General features: G+C 36.9%; 2 protein-coding genes across 2 annotated transcripts; both read left to right on the top strand.

Annotated features, from left to right (window-relative positions):
• The first annotated feature begins 12,044 nt into the window (after nucleotides 1-12,044).
• On the top strand, nucleotides 12,045-12,992 carry LOC127545037 (olfactory receptor 10H1-like). Its single transcript, XM_051972058.1, has one exon. It carries the CDS (start codon nucleotides 12,048-12,050, stop codon nucleotides 12,990-12,992), a length of 945 nt encoding a protein of 314 aa, XP_051828018.1. The 5' UTR covers nucleotides 12,045-12,047.
• A 7,395-nt stretch (nucleotides 12,993-20,387) lies between these two features.
• LOC127545039 (olfactory receptor 10H2-like) lies at nucleotides 20,388-21,335 on the top strand. Its single transcript, XM_051972060.1, has one exon. It carries the CDS (start codon nucleotides 20,391-20,393, stop codon nucleotides 21,333-21,335), a length of 945 nt encoding a protein of 314 aa, XP_051828020.1. The 5' UTR covers nucleotides 20,388-20,390.
• Nucleotides 21,336-22,788: the final 1,453 nt, after the last annotated feature.

The raw sequence follows: 22,788 nt of genomic DNA, 5'->3' as shown, positions 1-22,788 counted from the left end.
ATCACTCCCCACCCCCTCTCCAGTCTGCTCCCGTGCTCTCACTGCCGCTGCCCGCCGCCTGCGCCCGATCTAAAACCGCCCCAGCCCTCCAGTAAAGACAGACCTTTCTTGGCGGATCTCAAGGATGGCTTCTCTTGGTAACTATATGTGGGTTTTTTTCAGTCAAGCATTGATTCAGAGGCTTGTAATGAAATGGATAGTGAGAGAAAGCGTGGAGCTTATGCAGCTGTGAGCCTCCTCTCCACCATCTTAACCGGAAGTCCACTAAAGAGGTTTTAAAGAAGGGAAAGAGACCAGATGTGCAAAAATGTTTGTGGCAGCCCTCTTTGTAGTGGCTAGAAACTGGAAATTGAATGGATATCCATCAAATGGAGAATGGCTGAATAAACTGTGGAACATAATGAACACCATGTGGGGTCCTCTTTGGCTGAATGGGCTTGGCTAGAGTCTCGGGTGGAACCACAGAAACTTTTCTCCTCCCAGATAGCAAGGGGAGTCATGGTCTAAGTCTAGTAAGACAGAGGGAACCTTGGCTGATTAGGAATTGCAGGCCCAGTTGTGTTCAAGAGACAGCCTTTGGTGAAAGGGCACCAGCACCTTCTGTTAGTGCAGAACTAGTGGGACAGGGATTCTGCTGATTTTGGACACTTGGAAGAGGATGGAGTTTTTAATCTGGGACTTCAGGTCATAGGGCAGAGCAGAGGAAGATTGAGGAAGAAATCCCACAAAATCAAGATTATGGAAAAAAATTAACTAACTTAGAAAAGGAGACACAGAGTCTTAAAGATGAAAATAACTATTGGAGAATGACTTAATATATTATGGCATATGAAGGTAATGGAATATTATTGTTTTATAAATATGATGAACAAGCTAATTTTAGAAAGGCTTGGAAAGGTTTAAATGAACTGATGTTGGGTTAAACAAATAGAACTAGGAATACTTTGTACACAATAACAAGTATGTTCGATGATGGAGTATGAAAGACTATGTTCTTATTGGAAGTTAAAGTAATCCAAGGCAATCCCAGGAGGCTTTGAATAGAAAATGCCATCTGTATCCAGAAAAAGAACTATGGAGATTGAATATAAATCAAAACATGCTATGTTCACTTCTTCCCCCTTCCCCACCCCCCCCCTTTTTTTTCTCTCTCCCATAGCTTTTTGTTTTTGTTCTGATATGTATTCTCATTACTGTCATTCTCTTGAATGAAATTATGGATAGTTTCTGTGATTTGTTTTTTGATCCACTAACTTTTTAGAATTGTATTACTTAATTTCCCATTGGTGTTATTCTATCTTTCCCTGGTCTTTTATTGAATATAATTTTTATTGCATTGTGGTCTAAATTGATAGTGAGGTTTTTGTACCCCAATGCATGGTCAGTTTTTGTGTAGGTGCCATGTACTGTCAAGAAAATCATGTATTCTTTTCTTTCTCTATTCATTTTTCTCCAGATGTCTATCATATCTCAGGTTTTCTAGGATATTATTAAACTGCCTAATTTTTTTCTTGTTTATTTTGTTGTTAGATTCATCTGATTCTACGAGGGAAAAATTAAGGTTCCTCACTAATATAGTTTTGTTGTCTATTTTTTCCTGCAATGGTTCAATATATTCTGTAGGAATTTGTATGCTCCACTACTTGGTGCATATAGATTTAATATTGTTAATACTTCATTGTTTATGGCACCCTTTATCAAAATGTACTTTCCTTCCTTAACTCTTTTAATTATTTTTATTTTTACTTTTGCCTTATATGAGATCAGAGTTGCTACCCTGACTTTTCTTTGCTTCAGCCAAAGCATAATAAAATCCAGCCTTTTACCTTTACTTTGTATGTGTCTCTCTGTCAAATATGTTTCTTGTAAATAGCATATTGTAGGATTCTGTTTTTAATCCATTCTGCTATTTGCTTCTGTTTTATGAGTGTTATGATTACAGGCTCTGTATTTCCCTCCAATCTATTTTCTCCCCAGTTCTTTTGTTCTTTTACCACCTTCTCCTCATTAGTGTTTTGGTGTTTTTTTTTAATCTACCCCACTCACTACCTTATCTTGTATCACCACTTCCTTCTTCTTTAACCTTTTTCCCCCCTACTGTTTCTGCCCTCTCTTCTGTCCAGCCCATCCCTTTTCTTTCTTCTTTCTCTCCTTCTTCTTTTTAGATTTTATATATTTCTATATCCAAATGAATGATTAAGTTTTTTCCTCTTAGAGCCAAAACTGATGCGATCAAACTTCAGACAATGTTCATCTCTCTCTCTTGCCCTCCTAGATTTTATTAGGTCTTTTGTGTCTCTTCATGTGATATAATTTGTCCTATTATACATCCCATTTCCTCTTCCAATACAATTCTCTTTCCATCCCTTAATGTTTTTTTCTTTGATATCCTCACATCAAAGTCCAGACCTAACCATACCCTTCTGTCCATGTGATACCCCCTTCTGTCTGCCTCTGTAACAGATACAATTCTCAAGAGTTGCAGATATTTTCCCACATAGGGATGTAAACAGTTTAATCTTTGAATAAGATATATATATATATATATTTTTTTTTCCTGTTTACCTTTCTATACTTTTCTTGAGTCCTGTGTTTGTAGATTAAAATTTCTGTTTAGTTCTGATTTTTAAATAGAAATTATTGAAACTATCTTATTTCATTGAAGATGCATCACTTCCCCTGAAAGATGATGTCATTCTCCCTGGATAATTAATTCTTGTTTTCAATTCCAAGTACTTTGCTTTCTCAGAATATGGTATTCCAGGTCCTCTGAACCTTTATTGTAGAAGCTGCTCAACGAGTGCAAAGGATAATGTTGTAAAAAAAATTACCCTGGCATGGATTCTGTCAATATAAAGTAATTATTAAATAAAAATTAAAAAAAAAAAAGAAATGAGCAGAACCGGGAGATCATTATATACCTCAACAACGATACTGTTTGAGGATGTATTCTGATGGAAGTGGATCTCTTCAATAAAGAGAGCCTTAATTGATCAAAGATGGACAGAAGCAGCTACACCCAGAGAAAGAACACTGGGAAATGAATATAAACTGCTTGCATTTTTGTTTTTCTTCCCGGGTTATTTATACCTTCTGAATTCAATTCTCCCTGCGCAACAAGAAAACTGTTCGGTTCTGCACACATATACTGTATCTAGGATATACTGCAACCCATTCAACATGTAAAGGACTGCTTGCCATCTGGGGGAAGGGGTAGAGGGAGGGAGGGGGAAAATCGGAACAGAAGTGAATGCAAGGGATAATGCTGTAAAAATTACCCTGGCATGCATTCTATCAATAAAAAGTTATTAAAAAAAAAGAACAACAAAAAAAAATAAAAATTAAAAAAAAAGATTCAAAACTTTGGCTTTCTGATTCTACATCTCAGGATCCTTTCACTACTCTCTGACAATGGCTTTTCCCATGGTTTTTGGTTCTCAGGGAATGACTGGATTCTATCAGTGGAAATTATAGAGGTCAGAGTCCATTTTGTTGGATCTGGACAGCCACCCAAAGCTAGGTTTAAGTTTGCTAAAACACTTCATAAATTATCATATTTGATAGGTTTAATAATCTTTGAAAATAGGTAGCACAGATATTATAAGTCCCATTTTACAGATGAAGATACTTTGATTCAGAAAGATAGTGACTTCTATAAACACTCAGGGGTGAGTGTCACAGTTGAGATTTGAATCCAGATATTTCTTAGCACCAGTTATCCTTCCTAACCATTAGAGACTAGCATCAGTCCATGAATATCTCCATGAGGCTTAGATATGTCTTGAAATGATACAAGGAACATGGTTTCCAGAGGAAATGCTCCTGTGCCCATTATTCAATGGTAGGGCCTTCATGGTTAGTGCTCTTTCCAATATATAGTTTTTTTATTTATTATTTAGAATTAGAGTTGCAATAGGATGGTTCAGAGATAATGAGCTTCTCATTAGCACCTGCATAGCCATCTGTCTATATGTACCTATGATAGTATATTTCCATATCAAGAGGCAAAGAAGCCTGATTCTGAGAAAGTTTTGTTAATATGCAATGGAAAGGCCTTAGAAAATAAAGTATATGCAAACATTCTGTATCTGCTTCTGGGAAGCAAGACACATGGTGAATGGGATTTGATTGGCTACAGATGCTTTCAAAAAATGTCATGGCCTCAACATTTTCTCTTTGACTCCATTCCATTGGTTTGACTACTTTGTTGATCACATCTTTTCATTATCAGGACTGCAAGAGGAGAGGCTTTTGACCTTTTTGAGGTCATGTGGTGTAATAGAAATTTGGTCTTGATTCTTTGCTTGACTCAGTATTTGTTCTCTCCTTCTAGATAAAGGAGTCTAATATGGAGGCTCCATTCTTGCAAGTTTTGAAAGATCAAGGAGGTGAGCTTCCAGGAATACAGGAGTCTTCAAATATAGGATTCATCCCAATATTAACTGAGACAAGGGTTCTTCTAGTAGTGATTTTTTACTTAGTGCACTCAGTGTCATGGAGGAACACAGCTTCTCTTTCTCTGTCTCTATCTCTCTCTCTTTCTCTCTTAGATATTCTTACTTATAATTACTTTTGAATTATGGAATCTCAAAAATATATTTGAAACATATAATTTCTGATTCACATGCCACACTTTTATTTCAGAAGAATATCTGAATATGAATGAAGATGAATGATGAATATCATCATGCACTACATAACAAAATATATAGATGTCTATCACTCAATTGAAATTATTCTTTACAAAGTTCAAATAATGACCAATTAATTGACCAATATTAAGATATTTTAATTGTCCAATATTATGACATTTTAAAAATCTTTTTTTTTGCCTTTTTGTTTCATTTGACATTATTGACTAACACTAAGGGGTGGGGAAGAGAATAGTTTTCCTCTTTGTTTCTTCTCTTAACCATATTCCTCAGAGTAAAACCACTTTATACCTATCCAGGATAAGATCCACCACCAGCATTCTTGTTTTTCCTTCTCGCTTTTCTCCTCAACGTTTCCCACATCCTGGATTTTGTCCACAAGGCTTCAATGAAACTGAAGGTGAGTTGAAGAAATATTGAACCTTAATATTTCTCTTGGAATTGGTTCCTAACTTCCTCCCATCTTTACTGTTCTTCCTATTTCTAGATTCATAGCACTATCATCTAATTAATTGATGTAAATTAAAGAGCCCTAGACCTTGCCACTCAGAAGTTGCACTCTTAGAATTTCTAAGCCTTTCCACAAAGTCTACAACTGAGCTTCTTTTGTGTGCCATTTTCCCAACAAGTCTATGAATTATTTGAAAACAGAATTGAACATCGTATAGTATTGTAATTGCCATCTATAATGATCTCCTGGTCATGCTTATTTCATTTAGCATCAGTTCATATAAGTCTCTCCAGACCTCTCTGAAATCATCCTATTGGTAGACTCTTACAGAGCAGTAATATTCCATAACATTCATACATGATAATTTATTCAGCCATTATCCACTTGATAGGCATCCATTCAGTTTCCAGTTTCTTGCCACTACAAAAAGGGCTGCTACAAATGTTTTTGCACATATGGGCCCCTTTTCCTCCTTTAAGATCTTTTTGGGATATAAACCCAGTAGAAACACTGCTGGGTCAAAGGGTATGCACAGTTTGATAATGTTTTGAGCATAGTTCCAAATTACTCTCCAGAATGGCTGGATTCTTTCACAGTTCCAGCAACAATGTATCAGTGTCCCAGTTTTCCCGCATCCCCTCTAACATTCAGTGTTATCTTTTCCTGTCATATTAGCCAATCTGACAGGGGTGTAGTGGTATCTGAGAGTTGTCTTAATTTGCATTTTTCTGATCATTAGTGACTTGGAGCAATTTATCATATGACTATAAATAGTTTCAATTTCTTCATCTGAAAATTGTTCATATTCTTTGATCATTTATCAATTGAAGAATGGCTTGAATTCCATAAATTTAAATTATTCTCTATTTATTTTAGAAATGAGTCCTTAATCAAAACCACTGAATGCAAAATGTTTTCCCAGTTTATTGCTTCCCTTCTAATCTTGTTTGCATTAGTTTTGTTTGTATAAAAACTTTTTAACTTAATATAATAAAAATTTTCTATTCCGTGCTCAATAAGGACCCATACTTAACACTGTACCCCAAGATAAAATCAAAATGGGTTCATGATATAGGCATAAAGAATGAGATTATAAATAAATTACAAGAACATAAGATCATTTACCTCTCAAACCTGTGGAGGAGGAAAGAATTTGTGACCAAAGAACTACAGTTCATTATTGATCACAAAATAGATAATTTCTATTTTATTAAGTTAAAAAGCTTTTGTTCAAATAAAACTAATGCGAACAGGATTAGAAGGGAAGCAATAAACTGGGAAAACATTTTTACAGTTAAGGTTATGATAAAGGCTTCATCTCCAAAATATACAGAGAATTGACTCTAATTTATAAGAAATCAAGCCATTCTCCAATTGATAAATGGTCAAAGGAAATGAAGAAACAATTTTCAAATGAAGAAATTGAAAGTATTGCTAGTCTGGACTGATGCTAAGTGAGATGAGCAGAACCAGGAGATCATTATACACTTCAACAACGATATTGTATGAGGATGTATTCTGATGGAAGTGGATTTCTATGACAAAGAGACCTAACTGAGTTTCAATGGATAAATGATGGACAGAAACAGCTACACCCAAAGAAGGAACACTGGGTATTGAATATGAACTATTTGCATTTTTTATTTTCTTCCCGAGGTATTTTTACCTTCTGAATCCAATTCTCCCTGTGCAACAGGAGAACTGTTCGGTTCTGCAAATATGTATTGTATCTAGGATATACTGCAACATATTTAACATATATAGGACTGCTTGCCATCTTGGGGGGGTGGAGGGAGGGAGGGGAAAAAAACGAAACATAAGCGAGTGCAAGGGATAATGTTGTAAAAAAATTATCCTGGCATGGATTCTGTTAATACAAAGTTATTATTAAATAAAATAAAATTAAAAAAAAAAGAAAGTATTGCTAGTCACATTAAAAGGTATTCCAAATCATTGTTGATCAGAGAAGTACAAATTAAGACAACTCTGAGATACCACTACACACCTACCTCTCAGATTGTCTAAGGTGACTGGAAAAGAGAATGACAAATGTTGGAGGGGATGCGGGAAAACTGGGACACTGATGCATTGTTCGTGGAGTTGTGAATGGATCCAAACATTCTGGAGAGCAATTTGGAACTACATTAAAAAAAGTTATCAAACTGTACATACCCTTTGATCCAGCAATGTTACTACTTGGCTTATATCCCAAAGAGATGTTAAAGAAGGGGAAGGACCCATATGTGCAAAAATGTTTGTGGCAGCCTTTTTAGTAATAGCTAGAAACTGGAAATTGAAGCGATGCCCACCAATTGGAGAGTGGCTGAATAAATTGTGGTATATGGATATTATGAAATATTATTGTTCTATAAAAAATGACTGGCAGGATGAATACAGAGTCTTGGAGAGACATACATGAACTGATGCTGAGTGAAATGAGCAGAACTAGGAGATCATTATATACTTCAACAACAATACTACATGATGATCAATTCTTCTTGCTCTCTTCAAAAAATGAGAGGATCCAAATCAATTCCAATTGATCTGTGATGAACAGAACCAGCTACACACAGAGAAAGAACATTGGGGAATGATTATGGATCAGAATATGACATTTCCACTCTCAGTTATTGTTTATTTGCATTTTTGTTTTTTCTTCTCTGGTTATTTTTACCTTCTTTCTAAATCCAATCTTTCTTGTGCAACAAGATTAACTGTATAAATATGTATACAAATATTGTATTTAACATATACTTTAATATATTTAATATTTATGGGACTACCTGCCATCTATGGGAGGGGGTAAAGGGAAGGAGGGGAAAATTTGAAGCAGAAATTTTTGTAAGGGTCAATGTTGAAAAATTACCCAGGCATATGTTTTATATATAAAATACTATAAAAAACAATATTAAGCTACAGTCATTCATGCATCTTTCATGTGATGCTTATTTTCAATTCAAATAGTACTGCTATAAATATTCTTCTATAGTTTTCTAAACTTCAAAATGGGGGTAATAATAGCAGCTATTTCCCAGGGATGTTGAGAGTATTAAATAACATTTTTGAAAACACTTAACATAGCGCCTTATTCATAATATGTTTTAATAAGTATTTGTTTTCTTTCCTATATAACTGCCCTAATCCCTTCAAGAGTATATATTCTGTAGTCTTTATTTCCCCAGAAGAAGCTTTTCCATACCCTGTTGATGTTTCCTTATCCAAAAAAAAAAAAAAAATAGGTGAGGACAATCTAGAGCTCAGATAAAGCGAGAAGAAAAAAGTGTCTTCTTCAGTAGTCTCAAGAACAAACACAACTATTCTGAAGAGACACCTCCTGTTATGGTAGTCAGGGCTGGGATCTGTAGTCCTTGGTTATTAGTATTCAGAGTCCCAGTCACTGGAGTTCAAGCTTAAGCTCCTTAGAGTAATTGGTGCACCCTTGTCAGCAATCAGCAATTAGTGAGAAGGGGAACACACTTAGCTCTGTCAGTTCCTTGAAATTTCTCTAGGGGGCACATTTATTTCCAAAAGCTGGGAATTGTACCCTGTGGGAGCTAGAACCTCTATGGCCTAAGGAAAGCAATAGATCTAAAGAAAAGGAAAGATATAAATATCCTGATCTTTTCCCATTTTAGATTTACCTACTGCTCTTTCATGGACAAGCTGGCCAGTCTTTTCTCTTCACTCTGGAACTAAGTTGGAACTTACTACATTCATATTCCTTGCTTTAGGTGAAGCAGCATCAAGTTGAAAAGCAATAAGCAGTCATTCAGATTGTGGACTCCCACCCCGCCTCCTCAGGTGAGCCATTTTCTTCTCCCCATTAACCAAGGAGAAGGGAATTGTCCTCTACTTTATCCCAATAATCAGAACACTTTTGAGATCCTCTGCAAGTGGGCAGACAAACATGGGCCTTGGTAGTCTGAAAATTGCATAAGTGATAGATCCAGGGAAGAGAAGGCAAACAGGAGAGAGGGAACAGTTTGTGCTAAGTCCAGAGGCAGAAAGATGGAGGCATCATCTAACCTGGTCAGGATTCATCAGAAAAGATGTGATCATTTCTGGCCACTGCTAAGAGTGACAGAATTATAGCACTGAGAGAGAGAGAGAGTTTAGAACATAGAATATGAAAGTTGGAAGGAACTTAGAATACAAGTTAAAACTGGGAGGACCCTTAAAACAAAGAATGTCATATCTGGGAAAGCCTTTAGAAAAATGACTATCAGGGCTGAGAGGGACCTTATGTAGACAGATCCCTGAAGAAACATTTCCCAGCTGTAACACTTCTGGATGAAGGCAATGAGGTGAAATGATTGAAGGAATTGTAGATTCTTAAGCTAGAGAAGAGATAAGATAGGAGAAATATGATTTTTCTCTTTGACCATGTGAAAACTCTCATGGGGACTGAAGATTAACCTCATTCTGTTTGATGCCAGAAAGCAGGTTTAGGAACACTGGGGACAAACTGCAGACACAGATTGTTACTTAATAGTTGAGAAATCATTGTAAGGATCCAAGCCGGTCAGGAAAGGGAAAGACTCGGTATTGCTGCTTCACCTCCATACTCGTCAGTTTCCACATTGGTACTGTGAGGAACTTTTATTAGTTGACCTCTGAGGTCTCTTCCAATTTGAAATCTTTCATCTCTGATCTAAGGTCCTGAAGTTCCTTAGGCACAGAGAAAATCCCCATTTGGGGGGGAAGGGGAGGGAGCATCATTATATTAGCAAATACTGTGTCAAAGACAGCCTCATTCCCATGCTGGTGGAGGAGATGAGGACTCAGAAACAGATAGAGGTAAGGACATAGGGAGGCAGAGAGGAAGATAACCTTGGTGCCGGTGTGATGTAGTTTACAGTTTAAAAGAGGAAAGAGATAAAAGCAAAAGTTGAAAAGATAAAAATCAGTGTAAAAAAGGAAAGGAGATAGATGGCATGAATTACAATTAGCTACAGAATGTGATAGAATAGCCAAGAAGAGAAGCAATTAATGTTTGGGGTAGAATTGAATTGGAAAATGTAGCTCCTGGGGAAGAAGGCAACAAGTTGATGAGTTAAAATAGAAAGAACTTTAGATCTGGAGGTTGAGAAACTAAACTCAAATCCCAACTAAGGTCCTTACTAATAAGTGGGAATTTGGACAAATTCCTTTCCCTTTTTAGGCTTCAGTTTCCTTACTTGTAAAATAAGGTGCTTGGTATAAGTGACCTCTGAAAAACTTTTTATGTCATTGTTGATGATCTATTAGTAGGGACCTCTCCCCAGTGGACAGAGTGCAGAAATGACTGAGTAATATCCATAATGGAAGAGGCTTCAGACTCCCCATTGGATGGAGCTCTAAGGAAAGTGGTCAGCAGAGGAGAGTCAGAGGGAAGGAGATTGCTGTTTCCTGAGGCAGTTGATGTTGTTGATGTGAGATTCAAATCTTCCAGCTCTGTTAGACCAGTTAGAGGAAGGAAGAAGAAAAAGTTGACCCTTTAGGCTGAGAAATACAAGAAGGGGACATGTACTTTGTCACTTTTTCCACTCAGGAAGGTCAATTTGGGACCAAATTTAATAAAAATGACAGTCAATATACAAGTGACATCCTATAATTGTATTTTAAAAATCAATGCAAATAGTATAAAATTGAGGATGGAAAATTGATAATTAACTTTAAAAGATGGGTGGTTTTTGTACTACATATTCAATATGAAGCAACCATGTGACATAGGAACCAAAAAAGGTATATAGCAATCTCAGCTTATTTGGAAACTTTTAGAAAGACTTAGAGACTTCTAAACAAGGATCATAGATTCTAAGCTGTAAAAGACCTTGAATGTCAGCTAGTCAACTACCATCATTTTACAGATGGAGTAATTGGGGCCCAGACTTGTGTCTGAGGTAAATATAAGTGTTATATGTGCATTAAAGATTAGTTGCATAATTTGAACATAGCAGATTCAAATCCTGCCTCAGTATCAGTTAATAGCTGTGCCACCATGGACAAATCAGTTGATCTCTCTAATCCTCAATTTCCTCATCTATAAAATGACAGGATCAGACTGAAAAACCTCTATGGTCTCTTTGAGTTCTAATGGCAGTAAAATAATGAGGAAATAGACAAAGTAGGGCTTTTAGTATACTTTAAGTGGAAATAACAATGTGACACTGGGGCCAAAAAACAGCCTGAGTTTCTTAACTGCCTTAAGAAAGGCCTAGAAATAAGAAATAATAAAAGTAGAATTAGAGAGGGATTTAGAGATCATTCAGTACAAATTCCTGATTTTTAGGAGTGAGACCTAGAATAGTTGTCACATAATCACAGAGTCAACATTTGAACCCAGGCCCTATTCCTCCAGATCCAGCACTCTATTCTAGTACAACTCTATTCAGAACAAGGGAAGATTTGTCCTGATCCTCAGCCTGCTTAAATCAAATGTGAAGTATTGTGTTCAGGCCCAGGCATCATCTTTTAAGGCCACTGACAACATTTATAGCAGGACAAACAGGATGGGGAGGAGACTGAAGATATAGTCATATACAAATTGTTTAAAGGAATCAGGTTGCTGTTTGGGATTAGGTCTGTTCTGTTAATTCCAGAAAGCAGACAAGTCATGGGTAGTCATGGGTAGAAGTTAGAGTCTGATTTTGATTTTACATAGAGAAGCACAAGGGCAGAATGGATCATGTTCACAGGCATTCTTCTTGACTCTTTTTTGTTCCCATGTTCGAACAGAGAGAGCTGTCCTATAGCAGAACAGTTTACTTGTGTAGATAAAGAGGTCTTTAATACTAGAGATTTTTCAGTTGAGGAGTGATAACAACCTATTGGGGATATGCTAGAGGAAATTGATGCCTTATAGTGATTGGACTAGATGCTTTCTGGAGTTCTCTTACATCTCTCAGAGTCTGAGATTCCGTGATAACTTTATTTTTCTCATGTCCTCCTCTGTCATAGTCTCTATGCTGGGGCAAAACTTTACCACAGTGACTGAATTTATCCTCATCGGATTCTCGCCATTCCCTCAACTTCAGTTGCCATTCTTTGTGCTCTTTCTGCTGATGTATTTATTCACACTTTTGGGCAACCTTCTCATCATGTTGGCTGTATGGCGTGAACAGAGTCTTCACAAGCCCATGTACTTCTTCCTGTGTACTCTTTCTATCTCAGAAATCTCCTATACGATGGCTATTAATCCCCGTATGTTTGCTGACCTGATCTCCACTTGCCACACCATCTCCTTCTGGAGCTGTGCCAGCCAGATGTTTTTCACGTTTACCTTTGGTCTCACTCACTGCTTCTTGCTCACTATCATGGGCTATGATCGCTATGTGGCCATTTGCCATCCCTTACGCTACAATGTGCTTATGAGCTCACAGGTTTGTGTTTGCCTTGTGGCCTCCTCATGGCTAAGCGGTATAGCCATGGGGCTAGTGATCACTCTTCCTATTTTCAACCTGACCTTCTGTGGGCCTAATGAGATCCATTATTTCTTCTGCCATGTACCCCCAATGGTGAAACTAGCCTGTGGAGATTCCTCAGCAGTGGCCATAGGGATAGGGCTGCTCTTCATCACAGTCTTATTGGGTTGCTTTCTCCTTATCCTTCTCTCTTATATCTTTATTGTGGCCACCATCTTGAAGATTCCCTCAGCTGAGGGCCGACGCAAAGCCTTCTCCACCTGTGCCTCTCACCTTATTGTGGTGATTATACACTATGCTTTTTCTTCTGTTGTACACTTCAAATCGAAGGCCTTAGAAGCCTTGGAAGGAGATACCCTGATGGGTATTTCCTACAGTGTTCTCACCCCCTTCCTGTGCCCCATCATTTTTAGCTTGAGAAACAAGGAACTGAAGGATGCTCTGAAGAAAGTTCTCCTTAGGAACTTATGCCCCTCAAGACTATAATGAAAATACAATGTGATGGTCAAGAATTAGGATGTATTTTATTTTTGATCTAGGTCTTATGTTATGGAACACTTCCTAGATGGATAGATGAAAGAATGAAAATGAATTTTAAATATGTACTATATGCTAAGTACTGTGCTAGGTGTTGGAATCACAAAGAAAAAAACTTGCATATGTCTCACTTTCTTAAGAAGCTCATATCCAATGAGGGTAGGGGGTGGGAGGAGAAGAGAGGACATGCTCTGACCTGATTATTAACCCTCAGAGTAGAATCACAACCTACTTGATACTCATCTCACATGACTCATTTCCATCCTTTGCTCTCTCTTCAAAGTATGAATTTTGGAGAGTCCTTTTGCTTTTATTGATGTCCATTCCTTGTTGATGAATTCCTGCCTATATATCACAAGAAGTGATATTCTATTTTACTTCTGGTACACTTTCCAGGACATGCCATCTCTATACTGAGATGCCTTAGCTCAATCCTATACCTTTCTTTCCCCTGTAACATTAGAGCTCCCCTTTATATGTTGTCATCCATTATCACATGTAAACTCCTAGTGAGTAGGAACCATCTTGTTTTTATATCTCCAATGCTTAGCACAATGTTTAGCATACAATATATGTTCTGATAAAAGGGCAGTTTATAGTATTTTACTTGATATGCTTGTTAAAATAATTTTGTTTTTACCCCAATTATTTCCCTTTAGGAAATAAAACTAGCCATACTGTTAAGATTTAGTCTGTGGCAATTTTGAGACATTTATTATTTAAAATGTTGAAAGAATATTTTTGCAAATAAAATTGAGTTAATTTACCAACTATTGATCCTCATATATATGCTATATTTTTCTCACATTTAATTTTAAATTTTTCAGCATTTCATTTTGCATAGTTTTGATCATGTACTTCAGAAATTTTGTATTTCAGAAAGTCTAAATATATATTTGGAATGTGTAGTGTATAACCATTTTATTAATAAAGTGTTTGATAATATTTTATAAAAAATATTTAATTCCTTTATAAGTCTCTTTGATTTCTGTATCTTTCTGTCTTGATCTCTTTGTCTCTTATTCTTACCCACTGTTTGAACTTGTGTCTTATCCTTATTGGATTATAGTTCCCTTATATAAAAAAAAAATAAGAGCATTGAATGACCACTAGTTGTTTTTCAAAGTCTCTTCCCACAATATATTCAAAGCTACTCTGAGATTAGGTAGAAAGTAGTTTGAAAGCAAGAGCAGTTGAGAATTGGAGTTACACATTTCTGAGCAAATGTACAAAGTATGAAAGAACTAGCATTAATAAGAATTAACCCAATCACTGTGGTACTTTACAAAGCAATAACTGCCTAAGGCTGTAAATACTAGTAATGTCCTGTTTTTACATATGAGGAAACTGAGACTCAGAAGAAAATCAAACAGCTGGTAAGATGGTTGACCCAGGACATCAGTTCAGCCTTTCTGACTACAAGGTCAAAATGCTTCTCTGATCCCATACTGTCTCTTTCTTTGTATGAAGAATATGGACTTTTTATGGTACTTTGTAGAAGGTTCCTAATTTAGAAAGAAGTATGTTTTAGAGGAGTAATTTGAAGTATGTATCTGTAAGAATTGTTTTCTAAGTTGAATGAAACTAGCCTTCCTGTCATTTGCTAACTCTTGCTATTACTTAATTAATAATTACTAAGTTAAATGATTGTGGCTTCTTTCTAAGGCTCTGAGCCTATGCATACCCAAGTTTCTCTCTTGAAAGAGTTTTAATAATCGTAGTCTTTGGCTCATATTCCTATCTAGGATTTCACGTGGGAACATTTGAGTTAGACTTGTGCTTAGCTCTTGTCTAGTTGTTATTTCCCTAGAAATTGCTAAATTAATAAGGAATAGGTCAAAGAGCAATTTTTTTTACACATTGTAAAGATGACAGAATGAATTCTCATTTGAATTACTTATTATTAATTATTACATGAAGCGATGTAAAAAAACGCTCCCTTTCCCTCTCCAATGGTCTGACTTCCCTACAATCTTTGCATACTTCCTCCCCAATAGGACTACCTCTGGGGTTTAATAGTGTTCCCAAATTCATACTCTAAGTGGTAAGAGAACCTGAGTTTTTCTGGAAATACAGCAATTTACCCCAATAGTGAGTAAATGCTTTCCCCAGAGATCTGCAGAATGTTTGTATACTTAAAAGCATCAATTTCTGGCTGAGAACCTACTCAATAAGGAAAGAACATCAAATTCTAGAGAACCTATTCCTCTTCTTCTAAATGGTCACCATTCTTGTGACTCAAAGTACTAGGAAATGTCCAGGTGAAAATATCCTTCTCTTTCTTCTGGATTTCCTCCTTGTTTCTACCTTGTTTGGCTTCCATGGCTCTCAGCTCCAACTAGGTTTTCATTTGGTCCAGAAATGCTTCTATCAGTAACCTTTATCTCTACTGCTGTCAGCAGTATTTTCTGTTTGGATAAGAAATGTTTTCCATCACATGTTATACTCTATCCTTATCCCCACTCTTCTTTATTAACACTAGTCCATGCATATTCTGCTGGAGCTCAGATGAATCTCAAAATAATTAGCTCAGAAGGGTCTTCCACAATCAGACACAAATAGTCTATATGAACATTTGGAATGGAGATGTCATTAAATTTGCACATCTCACATTTCTTTTAAGCTACCACAAGTTTGTTCTATTCATAGAGCATCAGGTTTTCTTTTATGCAGACATTTCATGTTGGGGTGATGGATGTTCAGGACCAATGTCTCCCATGTCTCACAATCCACTTCAAAGTTCTTCAGAGATACTTTGACATTGTCATTGAATTTCTTCTTCTAATTTCCAAATGAGCACTTGTCTTACATGATTTCTCTGTAGAATTGTCTTTTAGGCAAACTTACATTTAACATTTGTACATCAGTAACCCTCTGGAGTTATATTCTTTGCAGTAGAGTTTGAATGCTTGTTAGTTTAACCATGGAAAAACTTCAGTGTCTGATGCCTTATCTTCTGAGGAAATCTACAGAATCTTCTTAAGACAGTTCAAATGGAAGTGATTCCATTTCAGAACATGGCACTTTAGGCTGTCCAGCTTTCACAGGGATATCACAATGAGGTCAGCACAATGGATCTGTACACCTTCAGTATAGTAGGCATTATGTTACCTTCTCTCCAAGATTTTCTTTTCATGCCTTTCAAACACTGATTAGCTCTGGCAATGAATGCATTAAGCTCATCATCAATGAGTATATTAAATACCTGCAGTTTTGTCACTTGCCTGTCACCAAAGGATGTTGATATAGGTAAAAATGTTAAAATGGTATGGGTGATGTCTTTTGACTCATACATATGCTGGATTGAAGTGAGGCAGTTTTGTGAAGTAGTCAGTCTCGCTCATTTCCACAGTGATTGAAGTCCAGTGACAAGACAAAAGACTGCCAATGCCTAAGGATTCAGAGGATCACTTTTAGCATCTTAAATGTCTAATTAATCTCTAAGTGCTCCATAGCACCTGCTTCATCTACCTTTCTGGCCATTGGAACAAATTGTTCTCATCTGCCTATTCTATCAGAGGAAGTCTTCACATGATTGGAGTAAACACTTCCCCTTTCAATTCACTAATGTTTTGTGACCCCTTGGTTACTCTCAACTTGTTTAGTTCATCTAATTAAATGATTTACCAGACTGTGTCTACTGTGCATACAACAGTTACTTGGAGACACAGGCAAGAGTTGGATTATTCATCAAAAATGGAAAGTCCTGAAAAGGGTTTTAGAAGTCCTTATACCAGAGGTAACTGTCTTCTCTGAACATTCTATACCCTATCTGTTTGTGTATATGAGTGTTAGAATTGAAAATTGAGAGTGTAAAATAGATATTTACACTTTTAATCTCTCACCTCACTATTAGGCAGAGAGTAATTGCATGCTTTGATTTTGGTCCAATTCTTACTTCATTGCTCAGAGTTCTTTAGAACTTGTCTTTTGAACAACTCTTCATATTTGCCCTTCACATGTATTTTTCTTTAAATGTTGCAGTTATATTATAAATTGTTTTCCTAGATCTGCTCACTATACTCTGCATCAGTTCACAAACATCTTTTCCTGATTTCTCTAAACTCATCTCTTTAATCATTTCTTATTTATACATTACAATATTACACTACAGTTATTCATGCATCTTTCACTTGATGCTTAATTTTCAATTCAAAAGTACTGCTATAAATATTTTTCTATACTTTTCTAAACTTCAAAATGGGGATGATAACAGCAGATATTTTCCAATGACAGCAACTATTTCCCAGGAATGTTGAGAGGATGAAATAAGATCAATTTTTGAAAGCACTTAACACAGTGCCTTATCCATAATATGTGTTAATAAATTTGTTTTGATTTCCTTTCATATATAACTGTCCTACCCCCTTCAAGAGTCATAGGTTCTGTAGTCTTTATTTCCCCAGAAGGAGCTTCTCAATACCCTGTTGATTTTTCCTTAACAAACAAACAAACAAAAGGACAATCTGTAGCCCAGATAAAGGAAGAATAAAAAAGTATCTTCCTCAATACTCTCAGAAATAAACACAACTATTCTGAAGAGACACTTCCTGTTCTGGTAGTCAGGGCTGGGACCTGTGTGGTCCTTGATTATTAGCTTTCAGAGTCCCAGACACTGAGTTCAAGCCTATGCTCCTTAGCATAATTGGTGCACCCTTGGCAGCAATCAGCAATTAGTGAAAGGGGCTACACTTAATTCTATCTGTTCTGTGAACTTTCTCTAGGGGGCACCTCTATTTCTAAAAGCTGGGAATTGTGCCCTTAGGGAGCTGGAACCTCTACGGCCTAGCAAAAGCAATATCTAAAGAAAAGATATAAATATCCTGATCTTTTCCCACTTTGGATTTACCTACTGCTCTTTCATGGACAAGCTGGCCAGTCTTCTCTCTTTACTCTGGAACTAAGTTTGAACTTACTACATTCATATTCCTTGCTTCAGGTGAAGCAGAATCAAGTTGAATAGCAATAAGCAATCACTCAGGCTGTGGACTACCACCCCCCTCAGGTGAGCCATTTTCTTCTCCCCATTCACCAAGGAGAAGGGAATTGCCCTCTACTTTATCCCAATAATCAGAACACTTTTGAGATCCTCTGCAAGTGGGCAGACAAACATGGGCCTTGGTAGTCTGAAAATTGCATAAGTGATAGATCCAGGGAAGAGAAGGCAAACAGGAGAGAGGGAACAGTTTGTGCTAAGTCCAGAGGCAGAAAGATGGAGGCATCATCTAACCTGGTCAGGATTCATCAGAAAAGATGTGATCATTTCTGGCCACTGCTAAGAGTGACAGAATTATAGCCCTGAGAGAGAGAGAGAGTTTAGAACATGGAATATGAAAGTTGGAAGGAACTTAGAATACAAGTTAGAACTGGGAGGACCCTTAAAACAAAGAATGTCATATCTGGGAAAGCCTTTAGAAAAATGACTTATCAGGGCTGAAAAGGACCTTATGCAGACAGATCCCTGAAGAAACATTTCCCAGCTGTAACACTTTTGGATAAAGGCAATTGGGGGGAAGGATTGAGGGACTTATAGATTCTTAGGATGGAGAAGAAATGAGTTAGGGGAAATATGATTTTTCTCATTGACCATGTGAAAACTCTCATGGGGACTAAGGATTAACCTCATTCTGTTTGATGCCAGAAAGCAGATTTAGGAACACTGGGGAGAAACTGCAGACACAGATTATTACTTAATAGTTGAGAAATCATTGTAAGGATCCAAGCTGGTCAGGAAAGGGTATAGCTGCTTCACCCCCACACTTGTCAGTTTCCACATTGGTACTGTGAGGAACTTTTATTAGTTGACCTCTGAGGTCTCTTCCAATTTGAAATCTTTCATCTCTGATCTAAGGTCCTGAAGTTCCTTAGGCACAGAGAAAATCCCCATTTGGGGGGGAAGGGGAGGGAGCATCATTATATTAGCAAATACTGTGTCAAAGACAGCCTCATTCCCATGCTGGTGGAGGAGATGAGGACTCAGAAACAGATAGAGGTAAGGACATAGGAAGCCAGAGAGGAAGATAACCATGGTGGGGGTGTGGTGTAGTTTGCAATTCAAAAGAGGAAAGAGATAAAAGCAAAAGTTACACTGCAAAGAGTGTAAAAAGGGAAAGGAGATAGGTGGTATGAAATATAATCAGCTATAGGATGTGATAGAATAGCCAAGAAGGGAAGTAATTAATGTTTGGGGTAGAGTTAAGTTGGAAAATGTAGCCACTGGGGGATTTTGAAGTATTTGAACATATTTTGAACAATTTGAACATATCAGATTCAAATTCTGTCCTGGTATCACCTATTACCTGTGTGACAATGTACAAATCCATTGATCTCTCTAATCCTCAATTTCCTCATCTAAAAAATGAAAGGATCATACTGAAAGACCTCTGAGGTCTTTTTGAGTTCTAATAGTAGTAGAACAATGAGGAAATAGACAAAATATGTCTTTTAGTATATTTTAAGGGGAGATAACAGTGGGTCAAAAAACCAAACAAACAACAGTTTGAAGTTTGTAATCTGCTTTAAGGGAGGCCTAGAGATAAGAAATCATAAAAGTAGAACTAGAGAAGGCTTTAGAGATCATTCAGTACAAATTCCTGATTTTTAGGGGTGAGACCTAGAATAGTTGTCACATAGTCACATAACCAATATTTAAACCCACACTCTTTTCCTCCAGATTCAGCACTCTCTTCTCGTACAACTCTATTCAGAGCAAGGGGAGATTTGTCCTGATCCTCAGCTTGCTTAAGTCAAATATGATGTATTCTGCTCAGACCCAGGCACCATATTTTAAGGCCACTGACATCATCTATAGCAGGACAAACAGGATGGGGAGGGGACTAAAGATAGTCATATACAAATGGTTTAAAGAAATCAGGTTGGTTTGTTCCTGAAAAGATGAGATTTGGGGAAAAATCATCCCTGTCTTCAAGGGTTTAAAGTCCTTGGGATTAGTTCCGTTCTGTTTAATCCCTGAAAGCAGTAGGTCATGGGTAGTCATGGGTAGAAGTTAGAGTCTGATTTTGATTTTACACAGAGAAGCACAAGGGCAGAATGACCATTGTGGAATGGATTAAGTTCACAGGCATTCTTCTTGGCTCTTTTTTGTTCCCATGTTCTAAAAGAGAAATCTGTCCTATAGCAGAGTAATTTACTTGTGTAGGTAGAAAGGTCTTTATCACTAAAGGTTTTATAGATGAGGCTTGATAACCACCTGTTGGGGATATGCTAGAGATTTTAGCTATAAATAGAGATTGGACTAGATGCTTTCTGGAGTTCTCTTGCAACTCTCAGAGTCTGAGATTCAGTGATAACTTTATTTTTCTCATGTCCTCCTCTGTCATAGTCTCTATGCTGGGGCAAAACCATACCACAGTGACTGAATTTATCCTCATCGGATTCTCGCCATTCCCTCAACTTCAGCTGCCATTCTTTGTGCTCTTTCTGCTGATGTATTTATTCACACTTCTGGGCAACCTTCTCATCATGTTGGCTGTATGGCATGAACAAAGTCTTCACAAACCCATGTATTTCTTCCTGTGTACTCTTTCTATCTCAGAAATCTCTTACACAATGGCAATTAATCCCCGTATGTTTGCTGACCTGGTCTCCACTCACCACACCATCTCCTTCTGGGATTGTGCCAGCCAGACGTTTTTCACGTTTGCCTTTGGTCTCACTCACTGCTTCTTGCTCACTATCATGGGCTATGATCGCTACGTGGCCATTTGCCATCCCTTACACTACAATGTGCTTATGAACTCACAGGTTTGTGTTTGGCTGGTGGCCTTCTCATGGCTAAGCGGTATAGCCATGGGGCTAGTGATCACTCTTCCTATTTTCAACTTGACCTTCTGTGGACCTAATGAGATCCATTATTTCTTTTGCAATGTACCCCCGTTGGTGAAGCTAGCCTGTGGAGATTCCTTAGCAGTGGCAATAGGGATTGAGCTGCTTTTCATCATTGTCTTATTGGGTTGCTTTCTCCTTATCCTTCTATCTTATGTCTTTATTGTGGCCACCATCTTGAAGATTCCCTCAGCTGAGGGCCGACGCAAAGCCTTCTCCACCTGTGCCTCCCACATTATTGTGGTGATTATACACTATACTTTTTCTTCTGTTGTACACTTCAAATCAAAGGCCTTAGAAGCCCTGGAAGGAGATACCCTGATGGGCATTTCCTACAGTGTTCTCACCCCCTTTCTGTGCCCCATCATCTTTAGCCTGAGAAATAAGGAACTAAAGGATGCTCTGAAGAAAGTGTTTCTCAAGAGCTTGTACCCCTCAAGACTTTAATGAAAATACTATGAGATGGTCAAGAGTTAGAATGTATTTTATTTTTGATCCAGGTTTTATGTTATGGAACACTTCTTAGATGGATGGATGGATGGATGAAAGAATGAAAATGAATTTTAAGTATGTATATATGCTAAGTACTGTGCTAAGGGTTGGAAACACAAATAGAAAAAATTATATATGGCTTACTTTCTTAAGTTCTCATCCAATAGCATGGGGGAGAACATTCTCTGACCTTATTATCAGCCCTAGGCCTAGAATCACAATCTACTTGATACTCATCTCACATGACTCATTTCCACCTTTTGCTCTCTCTTGAAAGCATGAATTTTTGAGAATCCTTTTCTTTTATTGATGTTCATTCCTTGTTGATGAATTCCTGCCTGGATATCATGAGAATTCCTAATCTTGTTCACTCCTGGTACACTTCCAGGGCATTCCATCTCTATACTGAGCTGCCTTAGTCCAATCCTGTACCTTTCTTTCCCTTGGAACTTTTCAGCTCTTCTTTATATGTTGTCATCCCTTATCACAATGTAAACTCCTAGAGAGTAGGAACCATCTTGCTTTTATATCTCCAATGCTTAGCACAATGTTCAGCATATAATACATGCTCTGATGAAAGGGCAGTTTATAGTATTTTACTTGGTATATTTATTAAACTAATTTTGTTTTTAACCCAATTAATTCAGTTAAGAAAATAAAACTAGCCATACAATTAAGATTTATTGTGTGCAATCTTGAGACATTTATTATTCAAAATGTTTAATGAATATTTTTGCAAATAAAGTTGAGTTAATTTACCAACTATTGATCCTCATATATATGCTATATTTTCTTGCATTTAATTTTAATTTTTTTTCAGCATTTCATTTTGCATAGTAAGTTTTGATCATATACTTCAGAAATTTTGTATTGCAGAAATTCCAAATATATATTTATAATGTGTGACATATAACAACTTTATTAATAAATGATAATTTTTTTTTAAAAAAGATATTTAATTTCTTCATACATCTCTTTCTGTGGCTTTCTATCTTGATCTCTCTGTCCCTTATTTTTACCCACTGTTTGAACTTATGTCTTAGCCTTACTGGATTGTACTTTCCTTATTTAAAAAATGAGATCATTGAATGACCACGAGTTGTTTTTCAAAGTCTCTCCCCAAATAATATTCAAAGCTACTCTGAGATTTACATAGAAAGTAGTTTGAAAGCAAGTTCAGTTGAAGATTTGGAGATACACATTTCTGGACAAATCTGGACAAAGTATGAAAGAACTAGGGTTAATAATAATTAACCCCATCATTGTGATGCTTTAAAAAGCATTAACTACTTACGGCTGTGAATACTAGTAATATCCTGTTTTTACAGATGGGGAAACTGAGACTCAGAGGAAAATTAAACACCTGTCAAGATGTAGCCCCAGGACTTCAATTCAGCCTTTCTGACTA

This window comes from Antechinus flavipes, chromosome 1 (genome assembly GCF_016432865.1).
Source record: "Antechinus flavipes isolate AdamAnt ecotype Samford, QLD, Australia chromosome 1, AdamAnt_v2, whole genome shotgun sequence".
In the NCBI taxonomy this organism is placed as follows: Eukaryota; Metazoa; Chordata; class Mammalia; order Dasyuromorphia; family Dasyuridae; genus Antechinus; species Antechinus flavipes.
The sequence above is the reverse complement of the archived record's forward strand: the minus strand, read 5'-3'. Positions and strand labels throughout refer to the sequence as shown.